At 43.0% G+C, this 18021-nt stretch overlaps 1 protein-coding gene across 2 annotated transcripts; it reads left to right on the top strand.

Moving 5' to 3' along the window:
• Positions 1 to 1306: 1306 nt before the first annotated feature.
• Positions 1307 to 17459, top strand: LOC107226347 (zinc finger MIZ domain-containing protein 1). 2 transcript variants are annotated; one of them, XM_015667135.2, is made up of 11 exons: positions 1307 to 2341; positions 2455 to 2653; positions 11126 to 11380; positions 11506 to 11829; positions 11953 to 12568; positions 12718 to 13064; positions 13192 to 13383; positions 13487 to 13629; positions 13742 to 14234; positions 14395 to 14628; positions 14794 to 17459. In XM_015667135.2, exons 3-11 carry the CDS (start codon positions 11291 to 11293, stop codon positions 14929 to 14931), a joined length of 2577 nt encoding a protein of 858 aa, XP_015522621.1. In that variant the 5' UTR covers positions 1307 to 2341; positions 2455 to 2653; positions 11126 to 11290; the 3' UTR covers positions 14932 to 17459. The 2 variants fall into 2 exon arrangements, with proteins under 2 accessions (XP_015522621.1, XP_015522620.1); XM_015667134.2 differs by lacking the exon at positions 2455 to 2653.
• Positions 17460 to 18021: the final 562 nt, after the last annotated feature.

The raw sequence follows: 18021 nt of genomic DNA, 5'->3' as shown, positions 1-18021 counted from the left end.
GAGAGACGGAGAAAAATGAAGAGTGGAGAAAATCGCGTCGGCGTCCCTGTCTAGCCGCCCGGCGGCTAGCGTCGGCAACGGTGAAGAAGAGCGTCTCGCCAAGCGGCGGGTGTCGGGGGAGTACGAAGGGCGCGGCGAGGGTGAACGAGGGGAGAATAAGGTGCGGGGGTTGGCGCTCCACCACACCGGTCGACGAGGACAGGGCTTCGTCTCTCCGGTGGTTGTTGTCTCTGAAAGGACGAAAGAGAGGGAGGAAGGGAGAGGTAGAGAGTAAGCGAGAGACACTCTCGAGACCGAGAACCCTTTCCTCAGTCGGGAGGCTCCACCCACACGACGGAGAGACTACTACGAGGGCTAGACGGACGGGGCTGCGAGCCCCCGAGAGTCGGTCCGACGTCCGTCCGGCGTCGCCGCCCGGTTTCGTCGGTGGAACGAGAAGGGGATGGAGGAAAGGGAACGGAAGGGAAGAGAAGGGAAAGGAAGGGAAGGTGCGGGCGCTGAGCGCGCGCACAACGGGCGCAATCTGGCAACAGTGGGATCGCTATAACCGATATTGTGGCCGTGGATTGAATGGAGGGGAACTAGAACTCGGGTCAAACTCCCCACCCCCGAGGACCGACGACCCCTCAAACCCTCCGCGTCGACGTCCCCCGCCCTGCGCTGCTGGCTGGCAGCTTGCGTCGTCGCGTCGTCCCTCCTCCCTTGCTCCGCTCGATCCTCCATCATTCTGTTTCTCGCTCTCTCGCTCTCTCTCTCTCTCTCTCTCTCTCTCTCTCTCTCTTTCATTCTCTCGCTCGCCTCCTCCAGTCGCCGCGTGTACGTGCGAGAGCGGAGTGAAGTGAAGTAGAGTGGAGTGTGGAACGGAGTGGAGCGTGCGTGCGAGAGAGCGCCAAGTTGGTATGCACGTACATACGTACGTATATGTAGAACCCAGCCGTGGGCCGACGCTCCTGTCGAAACTCCCACCACGGCGCACAATCGCACCTATACCAATGCGCCTGGAGGAGCGCAGCTGCGTGTGAGAAGTAGCGACGACAACGACGCCGACACGACGCGACGCGACGACGATGACGACGACGATGAGAGACTAGAGGAGTTGTGTGGGTTGGGAGAGGAGACGTGTAGCCAGGGAACGGAGGTGTACCACCACCACTACCGCCACCATCGCCATCACCATCACCACGCGACGCTACGAGAGGACGACCACCACCACCACACGGGCACTACCACCACCACCCCACCAGCACCACCACATCACCACCACCACCACCACCACCACGAAACGACCAGGACGCACAACGTAGTAGTCACCGGGCGCACACAGCGTCGTTGTTGGCTTCAACAACCTCTCACTAGACAGTATTACTTTCAACCGTTTAGCGTTCGGCCAATGCTACCCGGAGCGGAGGACGGTACCAGTACCTATTCGTAAACACAAGAGGCAAATGTCGTGGTCGTCGTCTTCTTCGCCGTTTTCTTCGTCCTCATCGTCGGTAATACGCGTGCTTCTCGGTTCGAACCATGACAAACTCGGCGACGAATGTCCCGAGTCAGCGATCCATCAGATATAAATAAATGAGTTTTTTACGTTCGTTACAGTTCTGACATTTCTGTGACATCTGGTGTATCTCGTGGTGCGGTTTGATCCTTGCACGTTATTCACCTTCTTATACTTCGTACCTCCTCCGTTTCCAACGTTCTTCGTCCTCTTCGTCCAAGTTCCCCTCTTGTGTTCCTCTTTTTATTGTTGTTGTTTTCGACCGTGTCGTGGTTGTTCAACCCTACGCAACTCGTGGTGTTTTTCCCCCCCCATAAAGTAAAATAAACTCGAAGACGAATCGACGATCGAATTCGTCAAGATAACAGAGAAGAGAAGGTTGTTCGAATCTTATATGATAAGGGAACATTTCACAGTGCACGGATTACAGTTCCAGTTCTTTTGACATATATTCATTCCGTTCGTTGGTTGGTCGTTCGTTCGTACGTTCGATCGGATGCATTGTAGCATCTACGTTAAGAGTTACAGTAGTGTATATTCTAACATTGTTCGAATCGTTAATTTATAGCGTTATATATACTCGGCTGACGGGCAAGCATTCGATGTTGATAAAAATGACAAGGTGATGCGTAAACGCAACGGAGGCAAGTGGAAAATTGATCGTTTTTACTATCGTGATGGATGATGACAATTGACACATTTATATGAAAGTTGTGTTGTGCTGTGTGACAAGTGTTTGTTCTACCCAATTTGGATTATAACGATACTTGTGGCTGCGTACCGGTCGCCCTAAACTCGGTGTGGAGGATAATGTTCTACTTGCAGATCGTGATCGGCCATTAGGTAAGTTTTGACAAGCGGCGATCGGTTTTTGACTCAACAACGACCGATATAATATCTCCCGGCCACTGTGACGTTTCGAAAAACAACTAAATCCCTTCTTATATTATCAACAGATTTAATCGTAGGGGAGAAAAATAAACGAATGAGAGGAAGTGAAAGAGAGGAGGTGGCCAGAAGTGAACCAGACGTAATACGCGCGTTTCCTTGAAACTTCCGTAACCTAAAAAAGGGAAGGGAATCGCGGTCGCGCCAAACTGCCATCTTGAAACAAAAACATTATCTGGACAGACTCCTTGGCCTGGCATAAGTAATGTACGTATACATACATGTATAGTCAAAGATTATCCTCGTGTATTATAACCAGGGTTAGATTGGTAGTGAATGTCCGATATAATATTACGAGTCCCGTCTAATATTATTGTACGCGAGATAAAGCCTTTATCAATTGAATTGGATAATCGACGAACAAGCGCGTACGCGGTCAACGCGTTGATTACTCTAATCGATTCGGCTCAGGTACGAATTCAAACGAGTGAGTGAAAGATTTTGAGTGGAATTTGTCGGTCGACGTCAGCTGCGAACAAGAAACCGCGTCTCGCGTCCCAACTCATTCAATTTCATATGTTTAATCACGCCGCGTTTGACGAAACACAGAATGTCCTTAACGCGAGTTCGCAATCAAACGACGACGACGACAGCGTCAGAAACTGTTTCTTCTTCCCCTTCTTATTCTTATTCTTATTCTTCTTCTTCATCGTCATCTTCATCTTCTTCTTATTCTTTTTCATCTTCGAGAAGGAGAGACAGAGAGAGAGAGAGAGAGAGAGATGGAGAAAGAGGGAGCGAGAGACTCGGAGAACGCAAATATTCCTCTCGGGCAAGTTATTTCGGAGCTAAATATATTTCGTCACGATCTCAGGCTCGATCCTTTTACGTTTAAATAAAGCGGGGAGGGGAAAATCAAGTATACCCGAAGAATTTAATTTTAAACTCGAACAACAAACAGCGTGTAAGTATAAAAAGTTCGGTGGAACTTTTTAACCTGCATCGCTGAGATATTCCCCTGCTCGGTTTATTCATTCTCGACACGCGATAGAAATCCACTTCCTTTAAGGATATATCGATAACTAATCGCAGGCCGAGGTACATACAACAGTTTTCTAGTTCTGGTTGCGAGCAGCAGAAAAGCCTCACAACAGTTGTCCGTACCTATAGTCGGAATTGTACCTATAAGTAGATATGCACCTTAGAATGGGCCGGATTGCCTGTCGAGCGAACGTCAAGCTTTCACTTAGCACTCTAAAAAGATAGATAGATAGCCACTGTTACGATCGCTTTTATTACAAGGCGCACCGGCATACGCAAGCATAATACCCGATACTTCACCGGGCCTAAAATCATTATTCCGCATTATCAATGTATTCCTCTTCTTCGCCTCATTTTCGCGTCAGCGTTATCGAAGCAATTCCAGTCTTCGGTATATTAACGGTCGGTTGGTTAGCTGCTAGTTTTTCAGCAATCGTAGGTATAGTTGCCTAGGGTAGGTAGTTAGGTACGTATGTGTGTATGTATACATGGGCAGCAAAGCTAGGTAGACTCGGTTATACGGACAAGGATTAGGGTAACGCTGGGTAAGCCGAGTCAGTCAGGCAGCGTAGGATAGGATACACATGCCTCGGATCAGAGAGTGTGTTTCTTAAACGTTTGTAATCTTAATATAAGCTGCTGGGTGGCGCAATATCAGAAATAGGTTTGTTAAAATAAGCTTGTGTAACGGACTGGCTCTGCTCGCTAGACCGCAGCTAGAAGAGCCCAGAGAAGGAAGGAACGCTGCCGCAATCTCTCGCATACCACCGCATAATATCGTCCACTTTTCCGAAATTCAAATCATCGTAAAACCGACCACCCTGTACAGCTCGTCCTTCGTCCTTTCCAACCCAACTTTAGGGGCTCTGAGATTTCTCCGGCTAAGAATTCCAGGCTCTGTCCATAGATCGGCCGACCCTCGTTGATTTTATTTCGCCGTTATACTTAACGATATAAATATTACCCAACTGCAGGTCTAACGTCGCCAACTTTTGACTCCCAAATAACCCCTTGTACCTAAATGGTTTTACAATACGTCGAATAAACTAACAGTGAAAACGATCTTTGGTACGTAATGTACGTAATATTCGTTATTATCCGACGAAAATTCTCCTCCAACTTTTACACTCTCAAATTGCGTATAAATATGTGGAAAATCGAATCCGTATCGTCCAGCGCGTAGCAAACCGATCAAAATCGTCACGCACTCTTGAATTATAACAAATGACTCAGAAATTGCGTAATTAAAGCTGCTGACGCTGCACCAATGCGAATCAAATCGAATCCAAAGTTATGAAACTGTTTTGCAGCAGCGCGACGAGCGACAATCAGACGCGTATTAACGTGCATACACGCAAGCAAGCACGCACGCACGCACGCACGCACGAGCAAACGGACAAATGCATGGATGGACTAATAGTTCCTAAGTAAATACACCGTGTGTATATTATCGGATATACACACGCCCGACGAACAATCGTCGCATGTATTGGAAGAGTTGAATGTGTGCATTATAACGTACAACTGCACACACACACAACCAAAACGCTGACAATGGTACGACCTTCGTATATTATTCTCGTACTTTGCTCAAGGTGAAGCGCAATTAAATTTTCATAATTAATTGTTACACAATAGTATAAGAGCTAGGCGCGCGAGAGTTACCGACTATACCCAAGATGGCACATACTTATCAGTAATCCAAACTGTAATAATGCTAGGCGAGTCTCGAGTCTAGTCGAGTCTAGTCGAGTTGAGTACTTGTAACATAGTTTGCACACGGTATAACATAAGGTATAAGGTAGGCAGGTATGGAAAACCCGTCCCCGTTTATTGCCATCGTTGGTCGACTTGGCAACGCTGCACTCGGTGATCCTTCTCAAAAACCAAACTAACCGTCGTATGACAGATGTCATTTATGCCATGACTAGGTATGCGGACACGCCAGCGCTGCACCGATGTGTATATACACATACACACACTGTATGTATACGTATAAATATACATAGCAAAAGTCTGACCGCTCCACTTTGTGAGAAACACCTGACCCAAGTGTTACACGCTGACATACCCAATTCTGCCCGTTAATATCCAGACCCTTACATCTATATTTCCGAGTTCCGTTGCATTGTTTATTTGCCGCTATTACCAGACGATCTTCGATGAGATTGAAACATCGTCAACGTCGGCAATTACGTAAGGTGAAAATGTCCGCACCCGATTTATCGAGACTTATTCGTGCAGAATAAGAACCCGGGTAATTGTACAATATAAAGCTAGAAACCAACAGCCGGTGACATTTGATGCGAAGTATGCATGTAGGTACCTACCCAGAGATACTCGAGCGAGCAAAGAGACTTGCGCAGGCAAAAGGAGGCTCTCGGTGTTTGTAATAATCATTCCATAAATGGAAATCTAAGGCAGGTATCCATCCCCCCGTCAATCTTTGCGTCATGATTTCGCGTCGTTGCAATAAGGCGTATGTGTATATATGTATATACGCGGTGTACACACCTACACGCACACATACCGAGTGCTCAACGCTCGCTTGAACGTTTCGTAATTTCGCTGGTCGCAGCAACGTTGCACAATTCGCAAGTGGCATTATAGGTACATACACTCCTTACAGCGCGAATGAGAAGTTTCAGAATAAGAAGGAGCGGCGGGGGAGGGACGAGGACACCAAGGCGACGCGACGCGACGCGACGCAACGTTCGAAATTTACATCGTCAAACGAAAAATATCATCACTGTATTATTATAAACATAAAAATCGCACGCGGACCGCGAGCCTGTCATTGGAAGAAAAGCGAACAGGAGGGTAAGGAAGAAACAGCTAGGGCAAACCTTGTGTTGGGAGTCGTGGAAGCATCCACGGAAATGTAGAACAACTCGCTCTCGGTCGCATGCGAGATGACAGGTAAATCCGGAAATAATAATTATACGAGTTTGCAGATTGACGTTGACTATTAGTAGACTGTGACCCTTGTATAATAAAAATATCACGTGATCAGGTTTGTTGTATAATCTGTTTACGATTCCATTCCACATTGGTTTAAAAATATGACGGCACTGCAGGTTTTATTGCTGCAGCAGCAGCAACAGCCAACGCTTTTGTAGAGAGGAGAGTGACTGACGACAAGGTGGCGGCTGTTTGACAGCAGCGACTAACCACTCGTCGTGAAACGGCATAATTATCGATCGATCACTATACATGTTATTGTCTAGCTTTCAGCGTAAAAAATATTTTCGAAAATTCACATTCTCGCCTAATACAACCGCGGACCGGCAACGATTTCTTTCAAATAACTTCTGCGGCATAAGGCTAGGATCATTGGATGAACCCGATAAAGCGGCGTGTAATAAAAATCATGAAATAATAATAGTAGTGATTATTCAAATATGTTCAAGTATAATGACTTTGATACGCACGATGCGTTCAGGCTCGCTCGAGCATGCTTTTAATAATGTGTATACGTGTATATACCTGTACATGTATAATACGCACAGCATATGTATGGGCACGTAGGTATATACGTATAAATATGTCCATTGTACACGAACGCCGATCGGTTATAGAGGCAAGAACGTAAGAACGATTCATTTTATTTCCTTTGCATTTTCTTTTTTTCTTCTTATTCCACTTATTTTTCTTCCCTCATGCAGTTGTAATGAAAGGCGTAACGGTATTACGACTATATTGTACGCATATTTCGCGTATGGCCGTGTATGCGTGTGTAGTATAACGCGTACGCAAACAAATATATCGTACGTCTATCCCCACGTGCAGAGATACATACACGTGCACGAATCGCTATAACCAATACCACACGTCTTTGCCCCCGTCCGCCTTTGTTCCGCTCGCATCATCGACAATGATTTTTAAACGCAAGCTGTGTAAGAGGGTCTTTGTTACGAGCCCCGTTTCGTAGGCACTAGTTGACGAAATATTGACATACGAGAATAGAAATCCAAGAGGGGATAGAATAATGGGAGGGGGGAGAGGGAGCGAGCGAGGTGGAGAGAAAGAGGGATGCGAAATGGGGGGAGGAGAAATCCAACCGGGGTGAGAAAGAGGTTGGGTTAGTGTATCGGCAACGTGTAGTGGTGATACTATTCGAGCCGGTAGCAGCAGCGGCAGTATAGTAGTAGTATAGGTTGTATTTAGGGTGGTGGTGGTGGTAAAACCATGAGAATTGAGCCGAGTTCGAATTTGCCGAAGGGTGAGGCCGTAGCTGTGTGGCAGGAGACGGGGATGATGACGTCATCTGGGAATATTCTCTCCGCCATCGCGGTATCGAAATTATTGTTTCGTGGAATCGATCGAAGCTTATGTAATTTCTCTGCATAGGCTACTACCAGAGTTTTGTATTATGTATACACGAACATTGTGTCCTTCTTATCGAACATATACAACGTATCGATGATTCGTTGATGGGAAGACTTGAGCGTCGATGCCAAATCCTGAATAAAATCCAGGTTTTACTTCGAAGCACAATTAGATTCATTCTTTCTGCTCAACGCGAAATTGCATCGTCGAACAAGAACTCCTTGGATCTTGGAATCCTTACGTTTATCCTCATCCCTCGGCGAAGAAAGAAGAAAGAAATAAAAATTAGGCCGCTATGTTCAACGTACTCCCTAAAAGTCTCTCCGCAGTATAGCAACAATGCTTTTCAGTAGTTTTGAACTGCAGCAGCTATTATCCAACAGGCATTATGTGTAGAATGATGTTTGTGAGAAAAGGGCTTTCCGAGCAGAGCTGCATGCATCGGTGAGAAAGAAGAAAACAAAAAAATAAAAAAGAAATAAACGAAAGATTCTCTCACTCTCCAGAAGCTCCTACCTACCTACCTACCTTCCTTATTTCCTTCCATCCTTCCCTCCCTCTCCGTTGCACATTCGATGGATAGCACAGTGCCGTGCCGTCGCTGCAACAGGGAATCATCCTCTGAAGCAACGACAAGCACCAAACAGCATATTACGTGGCGTAGTATGGAATCGGTGGTGTAGTAGTATTACTAATAGCAGTAGTAGCCCCATAGTTGTGGTGGTGATGGTGGTGGTAGAGGAGAGAAGTACGGTCGGTTGGTCGCTCTGTGTGAATAGGGAACACGTGCATTTCCCACAGAAAAGCGAGAGCGGCAGCGAATAGCGAGCGACAGGGGCTTCTCGCAAGTGAGAAGGAAGGAAGGCAGGCAGGCAGGCAGCGTGCAGGGCAGCCAGCTGGGCTGTTCGTAGTTTTGTTGCGAAGGGGATGCCCCGAAGTCGTTGGAACCTGGGCGAGGGTTGCTTGCGTCTGTGCTCCGATACTTGGTCGACGTTCAAAATCGTTTCTGACAAGTTCAAAGGACTTCCGGCCCCGATGTTTCCTTCTCTTTATCTTTTCATTTTTCCTCTTCGTGTTCCATTCCTTAAGGAAGGAAGGAACAAAAAATTCTCCCACCCTTGGTCATTTCCGCGAATCGTCCTGATTTTACTCCAACCTTCGATAATGCTGTAACGCTGCTGTAATGTATATGGATGCAGCAGGATGATCGATGCGCGCACGTGCTCTTCGGGCGTGACGCGCCAAGTGTCAAACGCGATTTCATCGTTGAACGTCATCTTTACGATCCCCCGTGACTTCGCATCTTCTTACGCACACCTTCTTCGAGATGCACCGAGCCTTGAACTATTGAACGTGTTGAGAAGTACCTTGTACGTTTGTGAGCATACGCGACAGTCGCGATACTGGTTGGAAATATTTTCTTTGCTTTGTTATTATTATTATTGTTGTTGATGTTGGTACTGTTTTGTATTTTTTCCGTCCCCGTATACGACTCTCCGCAGTACAAAGTTCTGCAGGATTGTATTATGCGTTACGTGATGTACTCGTGTTATTGAAGCGCACTTATTTACACAAAACCTTCGCGAACGCGTTGAATTAGTTATTTTATCACGTAGCACAGTGTGTAGAACCTTGGCTCGAGGCAACACGTGATTTCATAACTTTATTCTTCCGGTTTCGTTGACGAAGTCAGTAATATTATTACCACTGCAATTTGATAGGCAAAAAGTATAGCCGCGAATAACGATAACGATTTAGTGTCGTCAAGGTTGTTGGAGGATTATCAATTGTCGATTCGTTGAATAAAATTGCCCGTTATAATTATTGAATCCAACCTTCGCTGATCAACTAAATGAATAAAAAAAAAAAATCGTTTCAAACCGATGACACAATAATTTTTTGTTTGTTACGCATACTTGTGACGTGGAAATAAAAAAATTACTCGCAGTTTATGTAATTGTTACTAGTCTAACTAGTCTGCCAGTATAATGAGTATTACTTCACGAGCACTGTACAGACTACCAATTGTGTATACATCTCGCTAATTATTTCTTTAGAATTACAAATCCTTCAAATAATTAAAATTTTCTCTTCAACGCGATCGATCTTCACCGCGTTTAGTATCGATAGTACAATATTTTTTCTAGACAGAGTTACGTACCTACGCCATTTCTAATAAACATCGTCAAATGACACAACAAATGCTTATCAACCGCGTAGCGCAACTGTAATTTATAACCGTTAGTTGATAATACAAACTATGAAAGTCGAAGACTTGTGACTACTAGCTGTGGACTTTAAAACTCAATTGATTTCAGTAACAATTCAACCAATGCTTCCTGGTTGCTCGGTAACCCAGTCGGGAGATTGTTTTTCTATTTTTAATTACCCTAGCGTTCGCAGTTTGTGTTGTGTACACTCATGCGTTAGAAGTAGGGATAGAACATCAAGGATGTGTGAATTAAGTCACGTAAATATGTAAGATGGACGTTGAACCTTTCGACCAGTATTATTCCGGTATCAATTTTCAATAGAGCGATTAACCACCATTTGTATTAACTTAACACGACGATTCTGAAGTTTTATCAAAACTTATCACTAGAGACTAGTTACACGCTACATTCGTTCATAGGTACGTCGATCTAAACGTAACTCCGCGAATAATCAATACTTACAATACGCGAAGGGAAACATCCTCGAGTTAATCGCTCAAGCGGTTCATTCGCAATATAAAACAGTCTACAGGCTACAAGCTAGGCTGATTCTCCGGCTCGGCCGGAAGTCACGTCTGACGATAGAGTTCTCGTAATTACGCGTCTGTTCGTTCATCATTTACTGTACGTAGGTACTTGAGTAAGGATTTATTACAGTGATATTGTGGTATATTTTATTCAGATCCGTATAATTCATTTTCAAGTATATAACGCAGGTTTAACATGGTGTCCAGTGGTCCTGGAAACTAACCTTGAATTTTTCCTACCTCCCGGAAGTACTCTATTTTTAAGGTTAGCTGCGAATGATATACAGTTTATTCGTGCTCACTAAGTAACTGTTTTTAAAAAAGTGGATTCCCGCCTCGAATCGCGTTTTTTGTTTTGCCCTACTAGCAGATTGTAGTAGAAATAACGTATGTCTCGTACATCGAGCCGATTCTGTACAGCACCCTCTGCATTCGTGTATTTTTATATTTCCTAAATGTCCTTGAATAGCCTGAAAATGTCCTTGAATATGTTACGGATTTATTATCGAACGCCATCTTTAACATTGCCGATAAATCACCCTACACGAATCAATGTACGTACGTACCTACGTACAATTTTACGGTACACGCACAACTATAATCTGGTTTTGTTTTTATATTGATTTTAGGGCGGCCCACGTTGAGGGGAACTTGGTCTCATTTTACACGGTATTCTCTTAACGTTAAAAACGGCGGCGATCGGGGTGGGAGTGCAGTCCGTGTTATCATCTGGCTATCATAACACGGCGCCATCCCACAACGGGGGTGGTGGTTCGACGCTAAGCGCCGCGGCGATGGTGGCAGCGGCTACCGCCACGGCCACCGCCACTGCCAGCGTGGTGGCCATGCAGGACCGCCAAGACATCCCCGCACAGTATAACCAGGTAGGGAATCGGCAAAGTAATTCTTGCGACATCGCAACATCGAAGCGCAACTGCAGTAGTTTAACAAACCAAAGCCCGAATGCAATATTATTGTATGAATTTCAATAACGTGAATCGTGTAACAGATGCAGAGCCAACATGGAATGGCTCACCAGGCGTACAATACGGGGTACGCGCAGAGAGGAGCGATGGCTGGACTCGGACCGGTCGGTATGAATAACTTCAACAGCATGGGTTCCATGGGACCGATGCATACGATGAATTCTATGAATTCGATGAACGCGATGAGTGGTATGAATACGATGAACCCGATGACTATGGGGGGCATGAACGGGATGAACGGTATGAACGGAATAAGTCCGATGAACTCGATAGCGAACATGGGCAACATGGGGATGAACAACATGATGGGACCCAACAATATGCAGATGAACAAGATGAACATGCAGGTGAGTTCGTAATTGACCCAAAGAGGATTGGTAACCAGTCCGATGTGTGCATGATTATTGAACGATCGAGCGTCGAACGTTTTCCAAAATACACTCTGTACCTAACGTTCGAAAACTCGACAGGCGCAGACTCAACAAGCTTACCCGAGGAGGTTAGCGCCGTATCCTAATCCAGCAATGCACATGGCGCAAAAGAGGCAGCAAAATCCTTACCCGGGACCGAATCCAGGGGCAATGCAGCCGGGCTTCAACGGGATGCCCAATAATCAGTATGCGAACGCGTACGCCGGTAGTCGGCCAAGCTTTCAATCTCAGTATCAACCGATGCAGGGAATGAATCCTGGCAACGCTGGCTTCGGACCGAATTCCATGATGCGAGGCACCACGATGAGACAAGCTAACCCGTCTTACAACCCGGCGGCACAAGCCAATCAGTATTACGCGAATAGCGGAGTCCCGACTAACATGGGACCCACCTCGGTGAACAACCAATTTGTCGGCCACCAGCAGACACCTGGTTATGCTGGTACGTCGCCGTACGCAGCTACCAGCCAGTATCAACAGGATGTCGCGACAATGAGGACGAACGGTGCCGGAAACATGAGCTACCAGCATAGTCCTATACCTGGGAACCCGACTCCTCCTTTAACTCCTGCTACCAGTATGACACCTTATATCAGCCCCAATCCAGATATAAAGCCGAATTTTAACGAGATCAAGTCACCGGTTAATATTCAGAGTAAGTGTATCGTGCGTGTACGGAATATTACTTCGGGGATAAAGGGAACTTGCCACTCGGAAGCGGAGTGTTGAGTTCCATTCGTCCCGGGTTATCGGTTATTTTTTTCTTCCAAGTACCAACCCTTCAAATTTCTTTTGTTTTTACAGAGGACGACGAGCTGAGATTAACATTCCCTGTGAGGGATGGTATCATACTTCCACCCTTCCGGCTAGAACATAATTTGGCCGTCAGTAACCACGTATTCCAGTTGAAAACCACCGTTCATCAGACGCTAATGTGGCGATCCGATCTTGAGCTACAATTAAAATGCTTTCATCATGAAGACAGGCAGATGAATACCAATTGGCCGGCAAGCGTTCAAGTATCGGTCAATGCGACCCCGCTGGTTATCGATAGAGGGGAAAACAAAACATCCCACAAACCACTTTACCTTAAAGATGTGTGTCAGCCGGGGCGAAACACAATACAAATCACAGTTTCTGCATGCTGCTGTGTGAGTAAAAATATTATTGCAGAGCTTGAGACTGTTGGTCAACACCACGAACAAGAGTTTGCTTAATTGGCTTATAATTAGACAATCCTGGAAATTAAAACCACTTCTTTTTTTTTTTTATCCATAGTCACATCTATTCGTCCTACAATTAGTTCATCGGCCAAGCGTACGGAGCGTTCTGCAAGGGCTTTTACACAAGAGGTTACAAGCTGCGGAAATCTGCATAGCTAAGATAAAGCGAAACTTCAACAACACGTTATCGAATAACGGTATGCAATCTGAGAGGGAGCGAGACGTTGTGGAGCAAACAGCACTGAAGGTAAGAAACGGATGAAAACCACATCGGTTTGGATCGTAATATGAAATGTATGTGTACGACGAATAAAAATATGTTTCAATTTTTTATTTTTTTTATTTTCTAGGTATCATTGAAATGTCCTATTACTTTCAAACGGATTACACTACCTGCACGGGGCAATGATTGTAAACATATACAATGCTTCGATTTGGAATCCTATCTACAACTGAACTGCGAAAGGGGATCGTGGCGATGTCCTGTTTGCAAGTAAGTTTGTTTAGAATTTGACGACTGACCTGGTTTCTTTGCCAACATATACATGTCGATATGGGAAAGTTCTCCGCATTATTTAAGATAATGTATAATTTGTCACTTGTAGCAAACCTGCACAACTCGAAGGATTGGAAGTAGATCAGTACATGTGGGGAATTTTAAATACTACTCTAAATACGTCAGAGGTTGAAGAGGTAACGATAGATTCGGCAGCAAGCTGGAAACCTGCTAAGAGTGTGACAGGTATAAAATCTGAGGAGGACAACGACTGCAAGAGAATGAGCAAAGCTATGTCGCCCGGTAGTATGAATATGCCAACAATGAACAACTGGGACATGAATCAGGCAATGAGTCCCTACATCGCACCCGACATGAACAGCATTGCTAGCGGGTCTATGATGAATAATACTCCCCCTGCGTATGCCAACAATAATATGAATCATAGGAATTCGTCCAGAGGATCTTACGACATGAATCCAGGAACGAATAACAGTAGTAATAACGATTACTCCAGTGGCGCAGGTCCGCTGTCGCATCTAAGTGACTCCGTCAATTCTCTTGATCCTCTGAACGCAATGGAGAAGACTCTTAACGATCAGGTAAGAGAATAAAATTCTTACAAACAATTTTTCTAATGCTCTCTACAAGTATCTTGGTAGTATACTCGAAAGATATCAGTGCTAATTTGGTACCATGGTACCGTGAACAATTTTCAACTTTGTAATTGAATTTGTCTGATGGTTAATCGATTCGTTTCAGATGCCGCACACACCTCACACGCCACACACACCCCACACACCTCATACGCCTGGCGGTGGAAACAGCGGACCACCGAGCGTACCTCCATCATCTCAAGAGTCGACTGGAAACCACAATCCTTCCGGAAATACAAGTACAAATATCAACAACGACTCGGCAGACATACCTTCGGACCTCAACTTTGACCCTGCAGCTGTTATAGATGGAGAGGGAACTGGGCAAGAGGCATTGAATGTGAGTAAAACAAAAATTGATGTGAAAATAATTGCAAGGCAACGAGGCAAGAAAGACGAGACCTTTGTACCTGGTTTTACTGCTCGATGGTGTGGGGAAATAAGAGAAAAACGTCACGCTGCAAACTGTAAATGACTTTTTATCAATTCGTCATTATCCTTTCAGCTATTGCCTGACAACGTCGTAGACCCAATGGAATTACTCTCATACTTGGATCCGCCCGATCTTAATACACCACCGAGTAGCGGAGCAAGCAGTGGAAATCCTTCGTCTAGCGACGATATACTTGCACTGTTTGAATAAGATGCCAGTGTAATGAATTAATCACACATTACGAGAGGGAATAATCAAATTAAAGCCCAAAAATTTTGGGGAAAGTGACCACCGAGTCCGTATCTTACTGCAGTATGTTCTTACTGTACGTGGCAAGAATTTATGTAGTGAGAATACAAATAAATGGGGTCACTGTGGGTGCTTTCACCTAAACAATGGTACAAACAATCTTAGCTCTAATTGTAATATTCCTATTGATGAAGTTAGGGCATATTAGACGTAGGATATTGGACCTCTATCGATGGTACCACGCAACATTAGCGCTCGTGTGTCCAAAGAGCACGGTACATGGATTAGAATTGACGCAATGATCAAGTTTCTTCAGGCTGCAAGGAGAACGAGTGTACAATATTCTTTCACGTGCAAAAGATTGAAAATTCGCGCAAATTAACCCCTGTACTATGTTCTTCAAACGAAACGGTCTACTCGCGATCAAAGGCTATGACGGACCTATATCAGAAATTAAAGATATAAAAGTGAAACAAGAAGAAAAAAAAAAAAAAAAAAAACTACTGTACAGTATCTTTTGTATATAGGTTTCAATTCAAATTAAATAAGATAAGAGATATGCATCTGTTGTAAAACCACCTTGCTTATTGATGGATATAGCGCATATAGTGTTCCTTTCCTTTAGATGATAATAGTAACATGTGGAGACAAGTAATCTAGGGGCTGACGAGCTGTACACTGTCAACTCTTTCAAGTATCAGTAAAACAAATTATGACGATGTATCTTTAGAGATGTAATGTTGGAAGTCGAATGACATATAATAATTTTTATTGTCGGTTATAAACATTTTTTAAAAGACTTGCAGTTTTTGTCTGCTTCAAATATAAATTCTAACAATGATCGCATATTTTCAGGGTGTCAAGCGACAATGATTCAACAAATTTTCTGACAATCCCCAATTTGACAGACGAAAATAGACATTTTTCTTTTTATGATACGCCATTCTTTCCAAACATGAAGAAAGAAACATCAATCTCAGACTATGAACGGTTTATAGTAGTTTTTCATATTTTTCATTAATCTCAAGTAAAAAAATTATATTTCTCTTTACTAATACCCTTTTCACACTAAACTCAATTGTCTTACGAAGAGTAAAGAGAAAAACCAGCGAGGAAGAAAATACAAAAATTCCAGGACACATGCCCAAATCACTCAACATTTTCCAACCTTAACAGATGCATGCAAATTCCCTGACAGCTTGATACCCTGATTTTTATCATCAATCATAGACGTAATTTATTCTCTTTTCAGAATAGTCTGTCACACTTACGTAATTAGTTTGTGAAGTAATTGAAAATCAAACAAGATCGTTCGGAACTACCTTTCAGGTACAATTTATCTTTCTGATCCCAATCAGACTTGAAAAATTTGCGATAAATAGAGGCAGTTGCTCAAGCGAATAAACGACCAGTATTACGGTTTTCTACTCGATGTCTTTTTCGCTAGATAAACTGAGGTAATCTGATTTTATCATCACCCTCGAGCTATCAACTAAAATCTCCAAGGATACATCGGAAATAAGAGATTATATTTGGGTACGACAATATTATTTTCACAAGCTTGCATCACTGAAAAAAATACTGTAATGTCTCGAAACGATTCTTGCATGTATTGTATCATCTAATTGTTGGCACTTTTTCAGTACGGAGATTATACAGTTTAAACTATACGAACGATTTTGAGTTAAATGAATATGATGGTTACAGAAAAAATGAATCTAATTAGTTGAGTTTGATCAGCTTGTGAAAATAAAGGCTTTGAAAGTTGTAATTACTATTCGCACAAACATTAATGATAATTCGATTTGAATTTGAAAGTGAAAAATTGGTCATATCCCAAAGCTATGCCTAAATATAAAATATTGTCAGAGAGTGGCTCGCAATCCCCTGCTTGCATAGTAATTATTATATTTATATTTTTTTGTGATTAAAGAGAGGAGATATACTTAAAGTGATTCATGTAGATTATACAAATTTTATAAAAAAAAAAAAAAAAATAATAAGAAATGTATTTATATTATTACGCGTAACATGGACGCCCCGATAAAGAATTAGATGCGGTCAAGTTTCTATTCATATAATAATAACTATACATATATATAATAATAACATTATGGAGGTTAGTTTTTAATATTACTTGTATTAAGTGCGACTATTGTATATTATTTGTATATATGACAAATAGATTAATAATATAAGCAAAGTGGCAGATACTTATTGGCCAGTTATAACAGTAAAAAATGGTTATCTTAATTATTTCTCAGAACCAAAACATACGAGAAACAACGTATGGTATTACCTACCTACAACATACCCCTAGAAATGAAAGGAAAAGGAGAAAACAAGTAAAAGTAAATGAACATGAAAAAAAGTAATGTGTACAAGACTACAAATTTTAATAAGTACAGTTTTAAAAACTGTACACACCTATTATTACTGATAGTAATAACGGTACTATTACCTACCCAATAAAGATCTATCTACCTTAATTAAAGAAAACAGTTTATTCAAACCGTATTAATTAGCTCTACATTAGCTGAATATATCATTGCCAACTTCAGTAGGTTGTCTAAATTTTGTGGCCAGTACCGTAGCAAAGAGTTAGCTAATACCTCCGAAGTTACTCTATTCAATAAAATACAAAATTTCAGCTAGTTGATCATACAAGCTGCTCGGCCTTCTTGTTAGCTGGAGTAATGATCACCCAATGAAAGCTTCCCGTAGCAATTATCCATGCGTAATTATATATTATACGAATAGAAACACGCGTTATGTAATGCGAATTAATTACCGATCAGTTTTATAGATAAAACTTTGCATAATGCAGGAGAATTTGAAGCTATTAATACTGATTTTTATTACTCCGATCGTTTCGATTTGTTGCAGTTTTTTTTTTTTTTTTTATATCTGTCATAAAAAAAAAATTTGATATCCATGTTACTCCAGATTTCGATGATGGGTCAATGCAGCGTTATCTATAATTATATGGATGAATGGCCTATGATTTGATCCTGTTGTGTATTAGGTGATAATTGATACTTTGAGACAACA

Source organism: Neodiprion lecontei, chromosome 1, assembly GCF_021901455.1.
Source record: "Neodiprion lecontei isolate iyNeoLeco1 chromosome 1, iyNeoLeco1.1, whole genome shotgun sequence".
NCBI lineage: Eukaryota > Metazoa > Arthropoda > Insecta > Hymenoptera > Diprionidae > Neodiprion > Neodiprion lecontei.
The sequence above is the reverse complement of the archived record's forward strand: the minus strand, read 5'-3'. Positions and strand labels throughout refer to the sequence as shown.

Coding starts and splice junctions, on each gene's coding strand:
- LOC107226347 (XM_015667134.2), top strand. CDS start 11,291: ATGGTGGCAGCGGCTACCGCCACGGCCACCGCCACTGCCAGCGTGGTG. Junction 11,381..11,505: donor TCCCCGCACAGTATAACCAG/GTAGGGAATCGG, acceptor ATCGTGTAACAG/ATGCAGAGCCAACATGGAAT. Junction 12,569..12,717: donor GTCACCGGTTAATATTCAGA/GTAAGTGTATCG, acceptor TTGTTTTTACAG/AGGACGACGAGCTGAGATTA.